Source organism: Branchiostoma belcheri, unplaced genomic scaffold, assembly GCF_001625305.1.
Source record: "Branchiostoma belcheri isolate BF01 breed outbred unplaced genomic scaffold, Haploidv18h27 scaffold23, whole genome shotgun sequence".
Classification (NCBI taxonomy): Eukaryota; Metazoa; Chordata; class Leptocardii; order Amphioxiformes; family Branchiostomatidae; genus Branchiostoma; species Branchiostoma belcheri.
In genome coordinates, this window is record NW_017803824.1 from 2,060,294 (window position 1) to 2,080,643 (window position 20,350).

Here is a 20,350-nt window from a genome sequence, read left to right on the forward strand (position 1 = left end):
ATAGGCTGGCACTGGGAACCAAGGAAATTTATTGATGCAGTCTAAAGCTGGAAAGTCTTTCTGAGTTGAGAACCAATATAAAAGTTTTGTGATGAAAAAAAAACATATTTTTGCATTGGTGCCAAATTTGCAAAAAGTATGGGGGTGTATTCGCAGGTTGTATGTGTTGTTCATGTTACCATTGTTTGGAGATGAAGCTTTATGAAACATCGCACAAATTTAAACTACTGGGATGTTGGAATGTGCTATTGTCACCTTACACCATTGTCGTAATTTTGATTATTATTGTAATGTAATATTGCTTAATTTACACCAAGTAGCCATGTCTGTTCTGACCAGAGAAACGCCCTTGTTGAAAAACATCTGAAAACCTTACAGTCAAATTTTTGTACTGTGGCACGCAATATCAAAACTGTATTGAGACAGAAGAGGGAAGGGGCTTTGGCCATGACAGGCATGGTTTCTATTTCTGTAAGATCACTAGAGTGTTGAACTGTACTACTACTACTACATGTACACATAGATTATAACAGTACTGCTGTCAAAACATTGAAGTTACGACTCTTAAGTTGACAGCTCTCAGGTTCTATTTATTCATGCATGTCTGTCCAATGCTCAATAAAATACCTTTCTCATCACCTAACAGTACATACTGCTGTATCCGTATCTTTTTGTATCTTTAATTTACATTTTAATTTCTTAAGAGATAGAATATATATCTTAAGTCAAATTCCATGAGATTTGTGGCCAATTTAGTTACTTAGCTCAGGCCTCACAACAAATGTGTAAAAAGTACAAATTGTACATTTTAAACTCTCCTAAAGCAAGCTCTTTGCCTTTGGACAAATCATAAGATGCTGTGGCTTGAGTTTACTAAATGTTCCAAGCTTTTTCCAGCCTACCGCATCCACCATGACAACCAGATTACGTCAATGATCCCTAAGCTCGTCTATGATACTAATTAACCACACACCCAGAAGTGTACTTATTTTGAAAACCTGCCCCCACACTCAACCATAGGAAGAATTCCACTCCCACTGAAACACTTCATCAGAAAACTCCTGGAATATTTTTAGATGTACAACAACAAGGACATGTACTGTAAATGCAGAAACGTTCGCATTGATTTAATTTTTACAGTGACCACTGCAGTTTCATCACACTGCAAGCTGTATTACTAAGGTACAACAGAATTGTTCCAACCATGAATTTAAAACACAGCACAAACCTTTCCCCTCCTACCACAAAATACTACATAGTATAACCACTACGAAATTAACTGCATTTACAGTGAAAGGAGTCTAGGACAGTATATTCAAGTTTAGCTACAAATCTGAATTTGCTGTTAACCATAATTGATTTTCATATACAACAGTTCAAAGGCTAATGAGAGATAATTCCCTGCTGTGCTCATTATCTAACAGAATGCCAGCCAAGTACAGGCACAGTACAGTACCGCTTTACCCTGGTGAATAAAGCTATTGGCAGGTACTGATTGTTTGTATCCAATTTAAGGTGGCAGAATCTGTTACTAAGTTAAGGCAACCTGAGGGTTGGTAAAGTGTGGACAAGGAGAAAGAATCACGTTGATCAAAAGAAAGAAATTCAATACTCCACACAAGCTACAATGTGCCGAAAATTTGTGAACTTCAGTTGACATACAGTTGGGAATTACGTAATGTGACCACTCAATCAATGAAATTGCAGCTGAGTTAGGGCAATTTTCATTTGTAATTTGGGGAATCAAACACTCAGATGACTAACAGTTTCACCTACCAATACCTGAGTTACGAAATCTATTTACATCTCAACCTCACAAAAATTCAATCAGGCTTTTTCATCATGTCCATATTACTAGGATACAACAGGATTCAAGAACTGTTTTAAAGAGAAGTCCAAGTGCAAAAACTGTCTCAGCGCTTCCTGAAGAGATGGAAGGACACCATCCACTCGTTCCCCTCCTTGTACTGGAAGACTTCGGAACAGAACATGAAGAACATCCTCCAGTTGAAGATCTGCTTGGCGGCGCCTTCCCCGTACGTCTTGGTCATGATCTCTCGAACCTGGTCTATGTTTGCATCCAGCTGGAAATACAAACACGCATGATCAGAATTCTAGTTTTGTATGTTGAAACCGTGGTTTTGTGTACAGTACCGGTACTTATGATGGGTTACATATGTCCTCCACTTCGAAAAATGTAACAATGTATTTGAAAGATCTCTTGTGCAGCCCTATAACCCACCAAGGAACCTCCTTGAACCCACCTTCTCCAGCCAGGTGTCCAGAGTCTTGGTGTAATGTTTACCGTTCAGCCTCCAGTGGTCCACCAGACACACCTCCTCCTACAGGGGAGACAAATGGTTCATGCATTAACATACATGTGTATATGGTCCATGTTAACAGTTAACACATGTACACATTTTATTACCAGTACATGTGTACAAAGCGTATACTTCAGGACATACAGTATTATAAAAAGGAGTCAGCAATCACCAACCTCAACAAAATCAGCATTCATCCCTGAAAAGACTAGTCTGATGCAGTTTAAAAGGAACTCGCTAGGAGGATCAAAATTGTTTTTTCTGAGGCCAATGCTCACAAACCTATCCTTGGTAAAAAGAAGAGTAAGAGTAAATCTTGCTTATGTAAAGTTTGCATGAAAGAATGACCTGAAAGTAGAGGAAGAGGTCAGCCGAGGGCATGGTCCCGCCGGTGAAGAAATGTTTGGCCATCCACTCTGTGTCTGCGTCCTGCCGTGTGTCGAAGGCGTAGGGGAACTCGCGGTGGCACAGGATCTGTGTGAACAGCAGACCGTCCGGCTTCAGCCACGACGACACCTTCTGGAACAGCCGCTCGTAGTTCCTCATGTGCTGGGGGAGAGAAGAGGAAAGGGAAAGCAATTATCCTCAACCAAGAATGTTCTGTGATAGAGCGTCCTTGCCTCAACTGAGCTTAACATTATGCAGTTTCAAGTAGCTTGTAGTACAATAAAAGTTCTTTGTGTGCTGTGGGAAGGGTTAAAAAAGGGAAAGAAGTCATCGTCAGCTGAGGTGAAGCATGCCACTTTTTCATTAGCTAGTAGTGCTTTACAGAGTTTGTGTCACAGACTATGAGAAAGGACAGATAAGACTGTGATACAATCATGATTCATACATGTGTATCTCTGATGCAAAAATGCTGAGAAAAATTTTATATAACATTTCATAACTTGCAGATTTTGGGGGTTTCTAAGAATTCTCTCATTCTGATGTAGTTTTATTGGGACTCATTGTACCCAGGGGTCCCAGCATTGTCATAAGCTAACTTAAAAGTACATGTAGCATTATTGTACGATTTTTAAATGCCATGTAAACTTCCACAGTACATACTACTAACTGTGCTCACCTCAAACATCTCAATGGAGAAAATCCTATCAAACGTTTTGTCTGTGCTGAAGACATTTGCGTCAGCAGTGACGGCCTCCAGACGGTTGCCAAAACCTCGCTTCCTGGCCTCGCCCTCAATGTACTCCCTCTGGGTCTGGGAGTTGGACACACAGACCACGGTGCATTGTGGGTAGTTCTGTAGAACCCAGAGGGTCATGGCTCCCCAGCCACAACCAAGGTCCTGGAGAAATACATGTACAAGGAAAATGTTGAATTGTCTGAATCGTATAATAGGAAATCTACTGTGGCCATTTGTATCAAGAATCTATTTCATTGTAATAGAGCATTCTCTTTCCACAAATCATCATTCAAAAAAATCAGTAGCCTCTACCAGGCTTCGGAGGCGGCTGGAAAGACGTGACTGGATATTGGCCAAGATAGACAGATAGCATGCCAGGGGAGTTAGTCCACTAAAGCAGTACAGTTTTCCTCTCTGAATTCAGAAATTTATTAAACAGCAAATTCTGTCTATTTGGCCAATTAATACTCTTTCCAGTGACCTCTGATTCTGAAGTCTGGTAGGGACCAGAAAATAAGGTCAGTGAAGAAACTTGCCATGACAGCATGTCCATCCTCCAGCTTGGCTTTTTCTGCGTACATCTTCATCATGGCTTCCTCCGCTGGAAAGGTCATGGTCAAAGGTCATATATAGTCATAGGGCTGTATATGTAACTGTGCATGGTGCATCATTTCTTAAAAGGCTTCATTAATGACTTATTAGTAGTATAAGTAATTGTGGACATGTCACTACATAAGAAACAGGCATTGAGAAGTTTGATGTTATATCAATCAGTTAATGTGATCTTGTCGGGTAAAACTAACCTTGTTCCAGGTCATTGACCCCCTCTGGCCAATAGCAGCAGCTATATTTCCTCCACTTGCCCAGAACCTACAGTATAGAACAGTTTTATGAGTTATAACTCATTATCAAAATGTTTACATCAGTAATTATAATGGACAATGTTTGCAGTTCCTGGGCGAACAAGAAATAACCCAACAGCAAGCTTTAATTTGAAGCCAAAAACTAAAAAAAAATGGTATGGAATTATATAGAATTACTATTTTTAGCATTCAAAGACCAAATGAAATCCAAGGCTTTAAAGGGAAACTCCAGCTGACAGACCTTGATGTTACAATGGATATTTTACCCTCTGTTACTCATACCAGGTAAGTCAGAGGAATCGCTCTAATCAATAAAAATAATTAACAGGTGGTTACAAAATTTATAACATAAAATCCAAACTCCAGCTGACAGACTTAAAAATATTTTACCCTCTGTTAACCACACAGGCATAAATACATAACAGGTGGTTACAGAATTTCTAACTCCATCCACTACAGTACTTACTGTTGTGAAGTATTCAGTCGGGACTTCATAGTGTTGCTCATTGGCTTTGTCTGTCTCTAGAGCAATGTCCGACTCCCGTAGTTTCTTGATGAACTTCTGCTTGTAGAACCACTGTTTTTCCACGTCCCCTCCACACTCCAGCTTCCCTACCCAGTACTTCAGACTGCCCTGAACGCCTGCAAAATTTTATACAGACTTGTGAACTCCTCTAAATGCAAAAACTTTCATGTTTTTATGTTTGTTTGTTTTTTTTTCACATTTTTTGCGGTGATTTCTTATTGAAAAATCATAACAACAGTAGCCTGGATGCCAGACCCATAGCAAAGTAGGCCCAAAGTTTGAGGACGAGTGTGCTATGGGTCTGGCATCCAGGCTATGTCAGAAGTTGCTGGCTGTGAACAGGCAACGGTCATTCTGATGTGTCTGTGATGTAATTACAAACTGTAACATTTGAAGCCTAAGGCTCAACTGACCAATTTTCCAATCTAGCGGGGCACTTGGATCAATAAACTTCTCATTTGATGGTTGTCATCATTTCTGATTTGTTTTCGTACAATATCTGGTGCACAACCACCCAGGGGAAAGGACAGGACCAATATCTACTGATGATGTTAGACAGAGGTTACATCAGTGTCACACTGTAGATTGGGATGACACTGGCTTTACCACCTGTTCAGCAACCCATCATCATTCATTTCAGATACTTTTAAGTACCCCCTGTAAATGTTTTGACTTTTCAGTAGACACCAAAGCATTGATGAAGCAAGGAGGTTGGAGGAAGCTATTAAAATCTGGTGTCTTTTTTAGTCTCTTTATGGTCCTCAGTTCAGTTAGAGCTTTATCTGGGTCATACGTAACGTCCTAATCTGCACTTTGAACCATAGCCCAACCCCTAAATGCTACACTAGGCAAAATTTGCTACTAACTCCTAGCCTCTACCACACCTACTTGATGGACAAACAGTAGCAATAGTATGGCAATGGTAAACTGAAAAGTATGCCGGAGGAGTTAACCAGGTGGAGGGTACAGTTTGCAGCCTGGGGAGGCTGGTAGACGCTAGCTAACTACAACCAAGGACAAGAAAGATCAAGAAGCCTATTGAGGCTGCCCCGCCCCTTCATCCGATCACTACTAAAAATGTGAACAACGCTACAACTATAAAGGACATCAAATTATATATAATGTCCTTGCTACAACATATCACTGACCTCCTCGCACTTCTTCGTCGCTTGGCAGCTTCTGTTCGGCAGACATCGCGGCTCCAAGGCGTCTGGTGGCTCCCAAGAAGGTAGTAGAGTAATTCCTCTAGTCTAACGGTACTACAGCTGAGATCACGATTATTGAGGGAACAGACCGCTTTCAGCTTGATCTAACTGTTCCTGTAGTCCCACACTACAACCACGGAACGGTCTTTCTACCCAACAGGGTACCTTTAGAGCTGACCAGGGCTAAAGGTGAACACTCGCGATCAGCTGGGCACGGGTAAAACACACTGACCCTGTTCAGTGACCCTGATCAAATAAATTACGAGGCAGTGTGCGTTTCAGGGCATCTAGCGGTTAAGCACAGAACTGCAGACGCAATGTTAAATCGTTACTCTATGATGATGAAACACACGTATTCAATTCAAGATTTATTGAAATCAACCTTTTTCTGGATTAATTACGTTTACAATAGATCTTGTTTCTTAAAGAAAGGAAGCGAAATACAATCCCAACCTTATCCGCATGGTTATGCTACCATAATCCCATGAATATACATAATGACAATTTTGAATACGTCATTGAAAATACACAACTATATCGAGTAATGAGACCTACATAAGAGGACCATGTAAGATCTATATATATGTTATATCTATAGATACGTATGTCATTGTTCTTCATACTAAATAAAGGTTAGCAGAACCAAATGCACTATACCGTTACATGTAACGTCTTATATACTATGTACTTGCCATGTACAGAAGTATACGCCTCTATCTATATACAGTATGGCCTTACAAGTTCTGGAGTATCACTACCAGTAATCAGACTAAGATATAACGCGAAAAAAAGGTACATGTATTATTTCAGTATTCAAATATATTGTTACTGTTCATCATCATCATCTGGCAGCCCAAGGACTTCCTATACAATGTTCTTGGTCACCCCCCCCCCTTTTAGGAACCACCAGTTTATACACACTGATCACGGTGTGTCGTCTTCGCAAACTAGATATTCTTAACTCTTAATTCATGCATCTACATTTATATGAACTTGTAGGTTCCACAATCAACAGCACTATAGCGCCACAAGCTATCAGTCTACATGTCGGAGGGCATATTCTTAAACTGTGTGGCCCAGTGACCCAACTAACGGCAAGTAACTTATAGGGTTTAAACCGGGGTAGCTTGACACATCCTTTTTCTGTCTCCTCTTACTGTTGGAAAAGTTAAAGGAAAAAGAAAACAGTTAAAACTCATGTTTTTCTTCTATAGTTTTCCTGCCTTCTTTTTTTTTAAATTTAGTTAAACCCCAATTAAAAACGGGTTTAAACCGGGGTTTCCTCCTCAACTTCTTCTTTAACAACATTCTTGCTTGAAGACAGAACCGTCATCTCAACTGTTTCATTCTCATTCTTACCTGTACTTGATGGCGGGGTTGAGATCTCCTCGTATTTGCACAGTGCTCTATCACTCAAGATGAAAACCACGGTCAGTAGAAACCCGTGAGACGCGTTCAGGATAATGAAGACGTACTCAAGAGCTGGACTGGTCACAAAAGGCACAACGAAGCCCAGAATCCAGGGGAGCCCGCTCACGACGGTCATGCGCACACAGAACCACACTTTGGCGGTGACGCCCTTCAACGCGTCATCATTGGCACCACTAGCGCAGCCACACAGAGTACAGAGCATGCGCAGCGCGAAACAAGCGTTTGTGAACAGGACAAAGGCGACGGGGAGGCCGAAAGCGACAACGCTTGCCATGGGGTTGCTAATCCAGCAATATATCCCACCGTACCCAACTCTAACAGAGCTACCAAAGTCCAGCAAGGCGGTGACACCGACAACCACAGTCGGCACCCCCCAGCTGTAGAGGAAGAAGCGCCCGGGCTTCTCGTTGGCGGCAGACGGACTGTGAGAGAAGTGTAGGTACAGGTCAAACGCCATTGCGCTCATGGTGAAGAAAGCGACCAAGAGGAGGTAGTGGATGACGATCGCGAAGGCAGTGCAAACCGACTCCGGCAGGACTATACCTCTCATCACGAACAGGACTTCAGCCAAGACAAGAGACAGGACGAGTTGTAGCTTGAGTTTTCCGTCCAGAGGACGGAGGCGTTTGTTGCTCAGAGAGTAGATGGTAAAGACGGCGGCTGAAACTGCCGAGAGGCAAATGAGGGCAAGAGTCAGGTACTCCTGCACTTCGTCGGTACTGGGTGGAGTCGTCGCCGAGTTGTCGCGGAACTTGTACCAGGGGTCGTGGTTTGGGAAGCAGTCCAGGCACACGTACATGGTAGCCCCGGCGGGGAGGACGTAGTGGGAGGGACAGGACATGTTCGCCACCTTGACGAAAACCCTCCCGTTGGGGAGTTTGGTGTACTCAGAGGGCGCGAACGCCATTTGACCAACTTGGCACTTGGGCGGTTTGGTCGGAGCGACGGCAGATTGGGGCGCAACAGTGGATACTGCACCAGATAACGCTATGCAGCGGCCAGTCATGGGGTTGTAGAGGCTATTCGGAGCGCATAGGACAGTTTCATCATCCACACCATAGACTGTCTGATTGATGCTCAACGCTAACAAATGGGTAAGCGGGAGGCAATATGGAGAACACACTACGAGCCAGTTCTTCTCGGGCCCGCCCAATCCACAAGAAAGATTTCTCACAGCAGGTGCTGGAGGAATCCCTCCGCAAATCGCACAGTCGATGTTCCGGTAAGTGTTATACCTGTCGTGGACAAACGCTGCTTTTGGAGGGCATGTGTCGTTCGAACAAGCTTCCGAGGAGACATTGAGCCACTTCGTCAATGCTTCCTCGGGTTGAGGAAAGCACATCCTTGGCGAATGGTTTAAAGCATCGCCTGGTGTGTAAAATACCTCGACTTGTTCACACTCGGACCTAGCTTCGCTCATGTCGTTTACAGTACGCGCGCTACCGTTAGCTGATCTACAATACAGCCCAGCGTCCCAGAAGACGACCTGGGATAGCGGGACGCTATTACAGACGGCACAGAAGACGTTTCTGTACGTCCCCACTTCAGACTTGCTATCACTAACGGGCACTAAGGAAAGGACGTTGTCCAGATCTGCAGGGTCCGGCGGTGCTTCCACGCATGCGCTCCTGGTGACGTCATCGGTCCAGGAGTCTGGGCACGAGGTTACCATCCAGTAGGGCGAGCCGAAAAACTCGTTCCCAGGTACGCAGTCGAAGGACAAGGCGGCGGGCAGCTGTGGTCCGGTCAGGTTTCCACATGTTTCACTGTGAGAAAAGAAGAAGGAACAATTTAGTTCAGTGCTAGCAAATTCACCGTTTACTTACCTACCGAATAAGCTGCAATGGGATATCGAAGGAATCTCCTTGGCATATACAATGTATATTTTTGTATCGTCAGGCACAATCGTTTTATGGGCAGTTTTATGAAAATGATAGTGTAGTCGGTGTAAAAAGACTTCGGTCAGCGAGACGCAGAAATGCATCAATGACTGTGATTTTCACATCCGAATCTCCTTCCCAGTCTCTAGATAAGTTTTAAAAAATGAATGCTAGTATTAGGGATGAGGAAAATCAAGGAGATTATAGTGTCCTCCTTGTGAAAATTGACACGTAATCACAACTTTTGAAATGGAAAATTGTTCGACAAATACCCTTACTAATCTCAAAACAGATCCTAGGGCGGCAAAAGACAGTATCAAACTGGCCAGGCCTAGGACAGAGAGGGCCAATACGCCACCCTTGGGAGGGTCCAATTCGCCACCTCTCTGGCGAATGGATACTGCCTGGCCAATTTGATACTGTCTTTTGCCGCCCTAGGATCTTCATGGAGATTTTACCCTTACGTGAAATCCAGGCAGCAGTCGTTGAAGATTACACAGTGGGAGTCACAGTGGCACGTCTGTGTGTGGGGCACCTCGGCGCGGTGAAGGCACCGTCCGGCACAGCTCGCCTCCGGGCACCTCTCCTGCAGAGAGTCCGCCGGATCTGCCGATGGGAGACAGTAGGTGGTTAGACAGTCAGTACTACAGACCGGCAAAGACAGCTTTGAAACGTATATCACCAGGTGTCAAGCCATATACATGATCCTGCCGAATACATGACTCCGACACTACTTGGGGGTTTCCAATATACCTGAGACAAGGGTTGGGAGGGGATTGTTCCTGATGTGGGAGACTAAACCTAATCTAACTCCAATAGTGAGTCTAACACTAACACTGACCCTGAACAATGATCCCAACTCTAACCCTAATTCTTATACCGACCCCAACCCTAACCCTAACCCTAGCCCTAGCCCTAGCCCTTAACACCTGACCGCGCACCTCTCACATATGTGGCATCTCAAGGATTTGGCTCAACACCGGCACATTCATCTGCTAACTTGTAACTGTGTACAACAAATATGTGCCAACCCATTTCGGACAGACATAGTTAATATCTACTTGATTATCGAGTAAATGTTGACAACGTAGTCATTTCTAGAGGTTGTACCTGAGCAGGTTGGGACGTCGCACTCGTGTTTAAGAGCAGCACTGGTGTAGCACCAAGGACGGAGCCGGCTGCCGTCCGGGTTTCGGCAGAAGTCGTGGTACCACCAACCTGGCACATCAGCCGGGTACACCAGGTTGAGGTTGTGGGCATCATCCACGGTGTTCCAGGGCAGGCAGCGGACGTTGTTGTGCGGGGTGTTCGCTGTCCCGAAGTAGGTCACGCCCCTGTCGGCCTCGTACGCACAGCTTGTCGATCCCACAGAAGCTAAATACATCACGTAAATAGGTTCATTACATGCAACCTATCAATGAAGTTTGGACATGGTGTATATACATGGGTGGCAATGTGGTCTTTTGGTTAGAGATTGGTCAGAATCTGAAGGTTATGGGTGTGAATCCCTTTTGTGTCATTGGGACTACTAAACACCTGTTTTCGCACTCAAAATGAGTACATAGCTTCGGTTATAAGGACGGTAAAGCCGGAGGTCCCGCTTTTGAGGAAAGCCACACCTTGAGGACGTTAGCAGGTGTAGGGGTCCTTCTCGGTGTGAGTTAAACCATGCGGCCTGATCTTATTAAACTTGTATATACTTTTGTTTTGTTGTACATTTTATGTACCCGCCGTTTACTAACCTGTATCCAGCTCGCAGAGCGAAGCATGCGAAGAAGCACACGCTGTGTCAATCAGTTTTCGATGAAGAAGAACCGCGCAGTTGTAGGTCCCAGGGTGCCCAGGGGCCCATTGCCACGGACTCCAGCCTAGCCCCACCTTTTCCTGCCACACTCCGCTCTCATTCCGCCGGAGTCCGACCCAGACCGGTGTGTCACTGTGGAAATGGCAAATAATGGTAGGAATTTGTTCATTGTGATGACCTTAGAATACTTTTTAAAAGATTAACGGTTCTTGATGGCAAATGTGCAGATGTTGACACATTGGCGCACCAAATCCGTAGTGTGTTTATGGCACACAGACAGATAAGCCTAAGAGGCTCGGTGGGCGTCGCTCCACCGTACAGGTGGGGCAGTCGTGTAAAGTTCATTTACCAAGGGCACAACGTCGGGGCACGGTGAGTGTCGAACCCGGGACCTCTTGGTTCCGAGTCCAACGCTCTAACCATTGCGCCACCGACGCAACTTAGAATAGTTGATAGCCGCATACTAGGTAGACATTGGTGAGTACCTCAGATCACGACAGAACCCGAGGAAAAGTCAGCCAAATCAATGTCTGTACGTTTTACAAATCATGACTACGAGTCTTTTGCCACTTCAATATTGTCCGGTGTAACATAATATATCAGTTATAATCAGACAGAAATAACCTTACCTATTCAGACAAAGCCGTGCCTCTAGCTGACCAGCGTAGTCCACACGGGAGTATACGAATTCTTCGGGCCAGGCAACAGAGGCGCCGAGGCGGGCACACATGGCCTGCGCCTTGTGGTACACTGCGGGCTCCTTTACTAACGAGTAAACTTTGCCATACGAGCCATACGGCCCCGTCCAGCGTCCTGAGCCAGGGCAGTTGTACCCTCCAGCATCAGCTGAAACAATTGTAGCACATGATATAGTAGCCACTCGGTAATCATCAATTAACCTCCTTGGTAATATCAACTAGTTCTGTGTCCAGGCTTCGGAAGCACTGGAAAGAGTATAATTTAACCAATTTATGCTCTTTCTAGTTGTCTCCGAAGCCTGGTAGAGGCTATTGTGTAGTGACTGGAAGTTCTGCTCACGGTAAGTCTGCAGATGAGTGCGATACAGAATACAGTATACAGATCAATGTAGCCGCAGCGTGCGTAACACTTGCGACAGGAAGAAATAACTGGCTCAACAATATGACATTTCAAGAGTGCATGTATTGATGTTTAACTAACCTAGCATATTCGTCCAACTCATGATCAGAAACACACTCAGCAGACAGAGTACTGTCGTCATTTCGGCCGGTCGCGTCCCGATCCCATACATTTTCCGCGCACTTGCTGGTGTCGCTCCGATCAGAAAACTGTCCACTAGAGAAATGTGAGCAGCTAGTCCCGTTTCAGGAGTCCGTGAGAAGCTTCGCAAATAAAATGTCACAGTCGTTGCCTTTCACCAGGGAGGTATTTTTGAAATTAACAATTAAAATCAGTAATTTTCATGTTGCCTACCCACCTTCTCATGTTGAATGCTGGAAAATGCTGATAACCTGTATTACTTTACAGTGTATAACCAACACAGAAATTATACTGCATGCGAGATATAGATATCGTACTGTTATTGTCAGTATTATTCGTTAGAAAGGTGATTTAGAAGGAGAAAAAAAGTGTTGTTTTCTGATCATGATCAGTAACGTTATCATCAGGTGCATCATTACTGCCAACATGAAGAGAAGAATGCTGAGTATTTCCGTGGCTCACGGAAACCCTACCTTAATTTTTCATAGGCATACCGTACCTTCTGTGATAACTTCGATGATGAAATTGCGCTCTTCGAGGTCCAATTCGTCGTCTGTCGCTTGCAAATGTAAAGTATAGAAACTCATAATTATAGCCAACGAAATACTTAGTAATTAAAACTTGTACTTGTATATAGCATTCTGAAGCTCCGTTACTATGAGGAAAGGTAACGTTAGATGGCAAAAAAAAAAAAAAAAAGGAGCAAAGAAGGGTTCTAATTTCACAAAGCAATTAGTTTAGTCTTAAAATTTGCAATTTTATCACCGGCCCTGCTATCACTCCAAATATGAGAAAATCAATGTTTTATTCATTCAGCGGCTACTAAGATGGCATCAAGGACAATTTGACCTCAAGGACGTTTTGCTCGCAACTTTAGGTAGATTTTTCTCCTTCTTTCTTTCTTTTCTTTCTTTCCCTCCTTCTCCTTCTCTGTCAACATGACACAGCAATATTTTTGCGTGATTGACTGTCATGAGATGCATGACGTCACCTGTGACGAATGTTCCAGAAGGGGAAGCCCGAGGATATAAATGCGCATGCGTAGAAGGTCGTCAGATCAAGATTCAAGATGGCGGAGTTTCCGGACCTTGGTGCTCACTGCTCCGAGACTTTCTGCAAGCAACTGGGTAAGAATTCGCGTTGTTTGGGGGGAAAAGGCAGGAAAAAACTATTCACAAGAGTTTTGTTGAGAATCTGTGCGATATAGTATGAGAAAAACGCCGAAGAGTGCGCCCAAATGCTTGTCTGATTGTCCGGTGTTTTGGTGTTGTCATGTCGTACTTGTTGCTTTACCATATGAATGGGCACTTTTCAGTTTTCGCCCAATATTTTCTGTATCTTCTACTCTTAGAAATCTTCTACCATCAAAGCATTATTACGATAGCTCAATATGTTCACATCGTTCTCATAAAGCAGACTTTTTAATCATCACGTTTCTAAGATTATTTTTGGAAATCGGTTTAAGGGGGAGGGCGGTAACGTTAAGGTTTTCAGTTAGAGTAAATATGATTTTAAATATCTGCATAAACCTTAACCAAAATGAAGCTTATCAATAATTTTACTTTCTGTGTAGACGTTTTTCTTAAAAAAAAGTCGGGTTAATGAACCATCCAAAGGTTAGATCCACGTAGAGAAACGTCCGAAATGGGGAGGGCAAAAATGATACAGCAAAATTTTTGTAGAAGTTACTAGAACTTGACAACCCTGTAAACGTGATTTGTGTCAAGCATTAATAAGGACTTACATCTGTAATTTTATCAGCTTGGTAAATGATTGAATATCAAATATCTTTATTCACAACCACTTGTTGTGGTGGCTTATGAATGATATAAACAATAATTGCTATTTTCCTTTCAACTACAGTATAAATCCTCCTAATTTGTCCATAGTGCATATTGCACTGTTTAAAGTTGCTAATGTTATATTCCTGTTCCACCCCACAGATTTCCTTCCAATGAAATGTGATTGCTGTGAGAAGATTTTTTGGTAAGTTTCACTCTATAAATTTAGTCTCTAGTTTGTGTCGATGTGTTGCAGTAAAAATTTATTGCCACTTGGGAATCCCTAGTCTACTGGGAATGTGTGGTAAAATCTGTGATTTAACCAAATCTCCACTGCCTAACCCCATAACCAATACGAATTTGATGTCAAATGGCTGCCTTAAGCATTCTTAAGGTTAACCACAGATTTTTATCACACCTGCACAGTTGTTGTATATAACAGTGGTACTGTGTAGCCTGGGTACCATCCTGGTTAGTTTATGTCTGCTCCGATAGTTGCTGCGTAGTGTATTCTTGCAATATCTGGCAATATTCTTAAACCATTTCCACATTTTTATACATGTAACAGTAAAGACCACATCTTGTATCGGCAACACAACTGTGAGTCTTCCTACAAGAAGGACGTGCAGGTTCCGGTATGCCCCCTGTGTAACGCCCCCATCCCGGTGAAGAGGGGGGAGCTGCCTGACATCAGGGTGGGGGAGCACATCGACAGGGACTGTAAGTCTGACAAGGCGGAACAGAGGAGGAAGAAGATCTACACCAACAGGTGTAACGTCAAGGGATGTAAGCAGAAGGAGGTGAGTCTGCAGAACACATTTCAGTCAGTTTAAATATGCTAGGTGCAAAACTTGTATACATGTATGTATTATATCGTTCAACACAGTGTAGCTGCCTGTAACATCCCGGTTTTACAGGAACATGGAGCAGCTGCTTTTTGCCGCATTAATCATTTATGGCTTGATGTGTGTATCAGTATACACATCTGCAATCGCAAGGCTTGAGAGTCTATGGAAACATGCTTGAAGCTTTAGTAAGATTGCTATGTTTCCGTAAAATTGCTAGGCTTGAAAGTCTATACTGTAATGCTAAAAGCTTCAGTAAGCACATGTATGATTGCGGTATTGTTACATTCAAGGTGCTCCTATATCATCCTTTGTAACTGTTGCATTTTTCTCTTGCAGTTGATACCTGTAGTGTGTGATTCCTGTCGGAAGAACTTCTGTCTGAAGCACCGTCACACGACAGACCATGACTGTAAAGGTTACCAGGACTCAGGCAGGGCAGTCTCTAATGCTGGGTAAGTCCACTGGCTCTGGAGATTCATAGGGTTTGAATACTTGACTTAGACTTAGGGGCTCCTGCATCTCTTGACGCATGAGGCAGTATAGTTGAAGAATACTTGCATCATAGTCTAATATCATTGTTGGTAAACACACCCATGTATCAAAAATATGATTTTGGACAGTACATCAGTAGTACCAGTCTGGTTCTAGAGACAAAGTGATACTAGTAGACTATAACAAAAGGTTTCTATATATTGCCAGTTTCTGAAGTCAAATTAAAGAAGTATGGCAATTTACTAAAACATCAAGTACCCTACCCTATGTGTGCTACAATCAGTCAGTAACACTTGTATGGACAACTTTGAATCTTTATTCACTGCAAGGACTCAGTTTTATTTGTGATAAACTCACCATCAAACTTGTTTATGTTTAACAGGGCTGCTGCCATTCTGAGAAATAAAGGGTCTAACAAACCCAGCAGTGCTGCTCGGTCCTCGGGCACTGCAGCTTCCAGACCATCTAACAAACCACAGCAGACCATGATGTCTTCCACTGGCAGGGAACTGGACAGGTCAGGCATTTATGTACCACATCGCTATTGTAGATTGCCAGATTTTTACCTGCCATTTGTCAATATAGCCCGGATGCCAGACCCATAGCACACTAGGTGATACCAGTCCCTTTGAAGGCTTCACCAATGATGTCCTTTGAATCAAGAAGCTATAGCCTGTATACTGGCCCTGGCAACAGCCTGGCACCCAGGCTAACTCAAGGGTGTGTATAATTTCCTTGAGAGCATGTTGGCCCTGAAGCCAAGGAGCTGGCCTATGTAGGCCCTGGGAACAGTCTGGCATCCAGACTATAGCCTGTATAGTGACCCTGGCAACAGTCTTGGCTAGGCTAGGAGGGGCAGGCTAGTGTTAATAATGTCTGAACACAATATTGTCCTACTTACACCATGTTTTTCTCCACAGAGAGAGAAGGGAGCGCGAGGCCCAGCGGAGGTTACAGCAGACAGGAGGCAGACAGCAGACCAGGGCAAACGTAGGAGCAGCACAGGCCCTACAGGCTGGGCTGTCTGAGGATGAAGCCATGGCACTGGCCCTCCAGCAGTCACTAGCTGACGAGCAGGCTAAAAGCCAGCAGAAACCGTAAGTTTGTTTTACTTTCTTGTTCCTTGTTCAATACAGGTACGGTAATTTAAGGCCACCAGAACTAAATAAAAATACGAAAGGAAACTTTTTGGATAGATTGAGTCTGAAATACTGGCCGCGTTGGACAGGTGGACGCTATAGGCAAGATTCTTAATGCCTGAGTCAATGGGAAAAGTTCAAGGGACCAACAAAGTAGTTGTAATGGACAATTGGTCTCTATACAGGGGTGACCGCTAGTACAGGTTTGACTGTATAAAATGCAGTATCAAAGTACTAGAAAGAAAAACTTTGTGCATAGACTGCGTCAAGCCTGAAATACTGTAGTCTACAATTGACGCAAAATGAGGTACTGTTACTTGATGTACTTAATATTTGCTAATATCATGGTTAATCTTACCAGCATGTCCTTGTGTTTCCAGTATGACCCAGCAAGAGCAGGATGATCTAGCCTTAGCCCAGGCACTAGCCGCAAGCGAGCAGGAGGCCCTCAGTCAACAGCAGAGGGGCAGACAGGGGAATCAAGACAAAAACAGCTGTGCAGTCTCTTAACAACACTTCATATATGTGCCTCTATATGTACATAGACTTCTTGCTCCAAAATAGCAGATGTAAGATATAGTATTCAACTGTGTTCATAAAGTATTGTTCATGTCTATCTGTGTTGCTAAATTGAATTGTTGAAGGGCAAACTGACCAACTTTAATTTAATGTTTGGTTTTGAAAGTTCAGTTAGTAAATGATGTGATTAATATGTGTAAAGCTGCCAATTTTAATGTATCACCAAAGAACATGTGCAAACACACACACACACATATATATATATGTACTTGCATACCAGTAGTTAAGACTATTATTTACCTTACAACAGTGCTTTGCCATTTCCCTCTAAGTTTCCAACATACTAGTTAAATGAATATCTTGAGTTAAGTCCTGCTACCTCATACTGTATCCCATATGAATTTGGTGCCAAACGGCTACCTGGTGTTCAGCAGGGTCAATGTGCAACTTAAGTAGGCCTCTGCCAGCTAACCTGTGTTGTAACAGGTACAACTTTGGTACACCGAAGCCCACAGAATGGAGAAGGGCATAAACTGTAAATGACTAAGCTGTTGATGACAAAATGATGGTCTATTGAAGATGAATGGTTGAAAATTGAACTGATTGCATGTACCATGTATAAGACATGTATAAAAGTGTACATTAACAGTAATGAGAAGTACACACAGTGAAAATGATATGTATAATTATTAAGTATTGGTACAATACAAACAGTGTACAACTAACTTAGTGATTTCAAACTTGATTTGTTCATATACAGTAAATGTTTCCAGTACCTTGGCATGGATAATAAACTTACAGCGATGTAAAAATGTCTTGCTCACTTGCACTTGAATGTAAGAACACAGACAATATGATGAACATTACATTTCAAATGAGATGGGTATACAAAATAACAATGAACATATTTGGGCAGAAATTTATTGTCATTTTCATGATAGTTTTCCCTATGTTTCAACAACCCATAGGCCAGGAAAATATTCTACCCAGCATACTAAACTACAGTAAATAGTATTTCTGACTGCTATCTATTTACATCTCAACATCCACATTACTCATTAGATTATTCCAGTTGGCTTGTCAGCTGTCTTTCTTTTGGTCCTTCTTTTCCCCAAATGGGTTACTCCACACCACCATTCCTAAGGCAGAACAAGGAAAGAATTTTCATTCATCAGTACTAGGGACATCATCATAAACATTGAACAGCTGAAGTATGACATAATCTGTAGTGAAGTGGCCACTGAGCTGGTATCACAGATACTAAATCAGCATTCTTTACATGCTTCAAAAACACAAACTCTATGTCAGCATGCTTTGTCTATATCCATCCTTGCATCAGTTGCTGAAGGCAAAATTGGCATGTAAATTGCTGACTCATCTCTCATAAGTTTGAATTTAAACCACCAGTGCAACATCCTTTCAAGAAGCATGTTACATATGTATAGTTAAACATTGATGTTAGTATTCATACCCACCTCCTGGTTGGATCTCATCCTGTTTTATACCTTCTCTGTTCTGTTTCTGCATCTTCTCTGTATAAAAGATATGTAAGTTTGACAATTAAGTATTACCGTAATGTACTATGTAATGGCTTACCAACATTATAACTACATGTAATAATGTTCAGGTTTTGATAAGGATCATTTGCATAATCATTGGCTTCTCCTAACCTTACTCTGCATTCACAATGTTTGCTTCATCTTTTGATTGGATTTTCAAGGGGCTTGGGGTGTTATCCATTATGCATTACATGAATTTCACAATACTCAAAACACAATATGGTAGCCTGGGTGCAGTTGCCATTACAAATTGAATGGCACCCAGGCTAAAAATATGGTAAATTCAGGAAAGTCAATTCAACGTGCTACTTTACATAGAATTGGGGTGGTCCAGTTAACCAGCTGTCTTTGATTCAACTACTATACTTACGATATTCCTGAGAGTGAAGAAGAGGTGCTATAAAGATGGGGTACATGACTCCACCGACAACAGCAGCAAACGCCCCGATCCCCAACACCATCCGCCTCATACTGGTGCCTGACATGGTGGCAAGGAAGCTGAAACAACACAGTGATTAGGGATTAGAGTAGAGTAGAATAGAATGGGGTGGGGCAAGGTGAAGGTGTGAAAACAACAGTTGTTGAACAATAGGGTGGTTAGGGTTCAGAGTATGGTACAATTTCAACTACAATGCAATGGGGCAAGATGAAGGTGTGAAAACAATAGGGTGATTAGGGTTTAGAGCAGAGTAGAAAGGGGTGGGGCAAGGTGAAGGTGTAGGGTTTAGAGTATGGTACAATAGAATGGGGAGGGGCAAGATGACGGTGTGAAAACAATAGGGTAATTAGGTATTGACTAGAGTAGAATAGAATGGGGTGGGACATGGTGAAGGTGTGAACAACAATCTTTGTCCTTTGTTCCCAAAATAAACTACTAGTACTTAGTATACTAACTTTATAGTCATATTCTATGTATTATAATATTGAGGTCATAATTTGAGTCACCTGTACCATATGACCCCTCTAAAAAATTATGGATGTCAGTGGTCTTGCAAAGACTATTGACGTAATTATATTTTGCAAGTACATGTACATGTAGAAGTACATGTACATGTAGAAGTACATATCCTCTCCGAGTCTTCACAACTTCTGTTTCTTCTGTAAATAAGATTTTGACTAGCAGGATTCTTACATCTGCTTGGAGATTTTACGCATGTGGAAGATATAGAGTAGAGACTATAACCACGTTTATTCTGCCATGTTAAACATTTAATCACGCAGAAGACACTGAACGTTGTCAGAACACAACATGCTCAACCACACCGGCCACAAGTGCTACAAAATTCAAACGACACACGCAAAATGTTGACAGAAATTACCAAAATTATCCTCACGCCACCTTGAACCGCCCTCCCCACCTGAACGATAACGCAATATAGGTCAAAGGTTATATTCTCGACCAATCAGATCAGAGGATGACGTTCACCAATCAGCAAGCGCAGCCAAAAATCAATGAACTATAAATTTGAGCACTGAAGCGTTACATAGCTACATGGCATGTTTATAGACAATTTATCACGCATGTTATGCCATATAGATGTCTTCTAAATAAAGGGTTGGCTAATTAGACACAAACCCAGTCTCAAAGTAATGCTTCATCCCTTAGGACTTACTAGTGAC

General features: G+C 42.7%; 4 protein-coding genes across 4 annotated transcripts; 1 reads left to right on the plus strand and 3 right to left on the minus strand.

The window, feature by feature from the left end:
• Positions 1-1,847: 1,847 nt before the first annotated feature.
• Positions 1,848-6,264, minus strand: LOC109470623 ((S)-coclaurine N-methyltransferase-like). The gene is made up of 8 exons (XM_019769647.1): positions 5,982-6,264; positions 4,774-4,949; positions 4,248-4,314; positions 3,981-4,045; positions 3,385-3,606; positions 2,670-2,870; positions 2,265-2,342; positions 1,848-2,084 (listed from the first exon to the last, which is right to left on the minus strand). Exons 1-8 carry the CDS (start codon positions 6,025-6,027, stop codon positions 1,914-1,916), a joined length of 1,026 nt encoding a protein of 341 aa, XP_019625206.1. The 5' UTR covers positions 6,028-6,264; the 3' UTR covers positions 1,848-1,913.
• Positions 6,265-7,305: 1,041 nt separating this feature from the next.
• On the minus strand, positions 7,306-12,393 carry LOC109470559. The gene is made up of 7 exons (XM_019769523.1): positions 12,333-12,393; positions 11,783-11,999; positions 11,092-11,285; positions 10,460-10,723; positions 9,814-9,955; positions 8,913-9,235; positions 7,306-8,552 (listed from the first exon to the last, which is right to left on the minus strand). Exons 1-7 carry the CDS (start codon positions 12,391-12,393, stop codon positions 7,306-7,308), a joined length of 2,448 nt encoding a protein of 815 aa, XP_019625082.1.
• A 1,012-nt stretch (positions 12,394-13,405) lies between these two features.
• Positions 13,406-17,405, plus strand: LOC109470628 (AN1-type zinc finger protein 2A-like). Its single transcript, XM_019769652.1, has 7 exons — positions 13,406-13,519; positions 14,336-14,378; positions 14,742-14,973; positions 15,358-15,473; positions 15,896-16,030; positions 16,434-16,610; positions 17,033-17,405. The coding sequence occupies exons 1-7, from the start codon at positions 13,462-13,464 to the stop codon at positions 17,160-17,162; spliced, it is 891 nt and encodes a 296-aa protein (XP_019625211.1). The 5' UTR covers positions 13,406-13,461; the 3' UTR covers positions 17,163-17,405.
• Positions 17,406-17,834: 429 nt separating this feature from the next.
• On the minus strand, positions 17,835-19,229 carry LOC109470646 (small integral membrane protein 20-like). The gene is made up of 3 exons (XM_019769674.1): positions 19,101-19,229; positions 18,647-18,703; positions 17,835-18,310 (listed from the first exon to the last, which is right to left on the minus strand). The coding sequence occupies exons 1-3, from the start codon at positions 19,213-19,215 to the stop codon at positions 18,252-18,254; spliced, it is 231 nt and encodes a 76-aa protein (XP_019625233.1). The 5' UTR covers positions 19,216-19,229; the 3' UTR covers positions 17,835-18,251.
• Between the last annotated feature and the right edge of the window lie 1,121 nt (positions 19,230-20,350).

Coding starts and splice junctions, on each gene's coding strand:
- LOC109470623 (XM_019769647.1), bottom strand. CDS start 6,027: ATGTCTGCCGAACAGAAGCTGCCAAGCGACGAAGAAGTGCGAGGAG. Junction 2,871..3,384: donor TCTCCATTGAGATGTTTGAG/GTGAGCACAGTT, acceptor TCTCTCCCCCAG/CACATGAGGAACTACGAGCG. Junction 2,085..2,264: donor TGGACACCTGGCTGGAGAAG/GTGGGTTCAAGG, acceptor TTGTATTTCCAG/CTGGATGCAAACATAGACCA.
- LOC109470559 (XM_019769523.1), bottom strand. CDS start 12,393: ATGACGACAGTACTCTGTCTGCTGAGTGTGTTTCTGATCATGAGTTGG. Junction 9,956..10,459: donor CGACGTCCCAACCTGCTCAG/GTACAACCTCTA, acceptor TCCCATCGGCAG/ATCCGGCGGACTCTCTGCAG. Junction 9,236..9,813: donor GACTGCTGCCTGGATTTCAC/GTAAGGGTAAAA, acceptor CTTTTCTCACAG/TGAAACATGTGGAAACCTGA.
- LOC109470628 (XM_019769652.1), top strand. CDS start 13,462: ATGGCGGAGTTTCCGGACCTTGGTGCTCACTGCTCCGAGACTTTCTGC. Junction 13,520..14,335: donor GACTTTCTGCAAGCAACTGG/GTAAGAATTCGC, acceptor TCCACCCCACAG/ATTTCCTTCCAATGAAATGT. Junction 15,474..15,895: donor AGGGCAGTCTCTAATGCTGG/GTAAGTCCACTG, acceptor TATGTTTAACAG/GGCTGCTGCCATTCTGAGAA.
- LOC109470646 (XM_019769674.1), bottom strand. CDS start 19,215: ATGTCAGGCACCAGTATGAGGCGGATGGTGTTGGGGATCGGGGCGTTT. Junction 18,704..19,100: donor TCTTCACTCTCAGGAATATC/GTAAGTATAGTA, acceptor TCTTTTATACAG/AGAAGATGCAGAAACAGAAC. Junction 18,311..18,646: donor GGATGAGATCCAACCAGGAG/GTGGGTATGAAT, acceptor GTTCTGCCTTAG/GAATGGTGGTGTGGAGTAAC.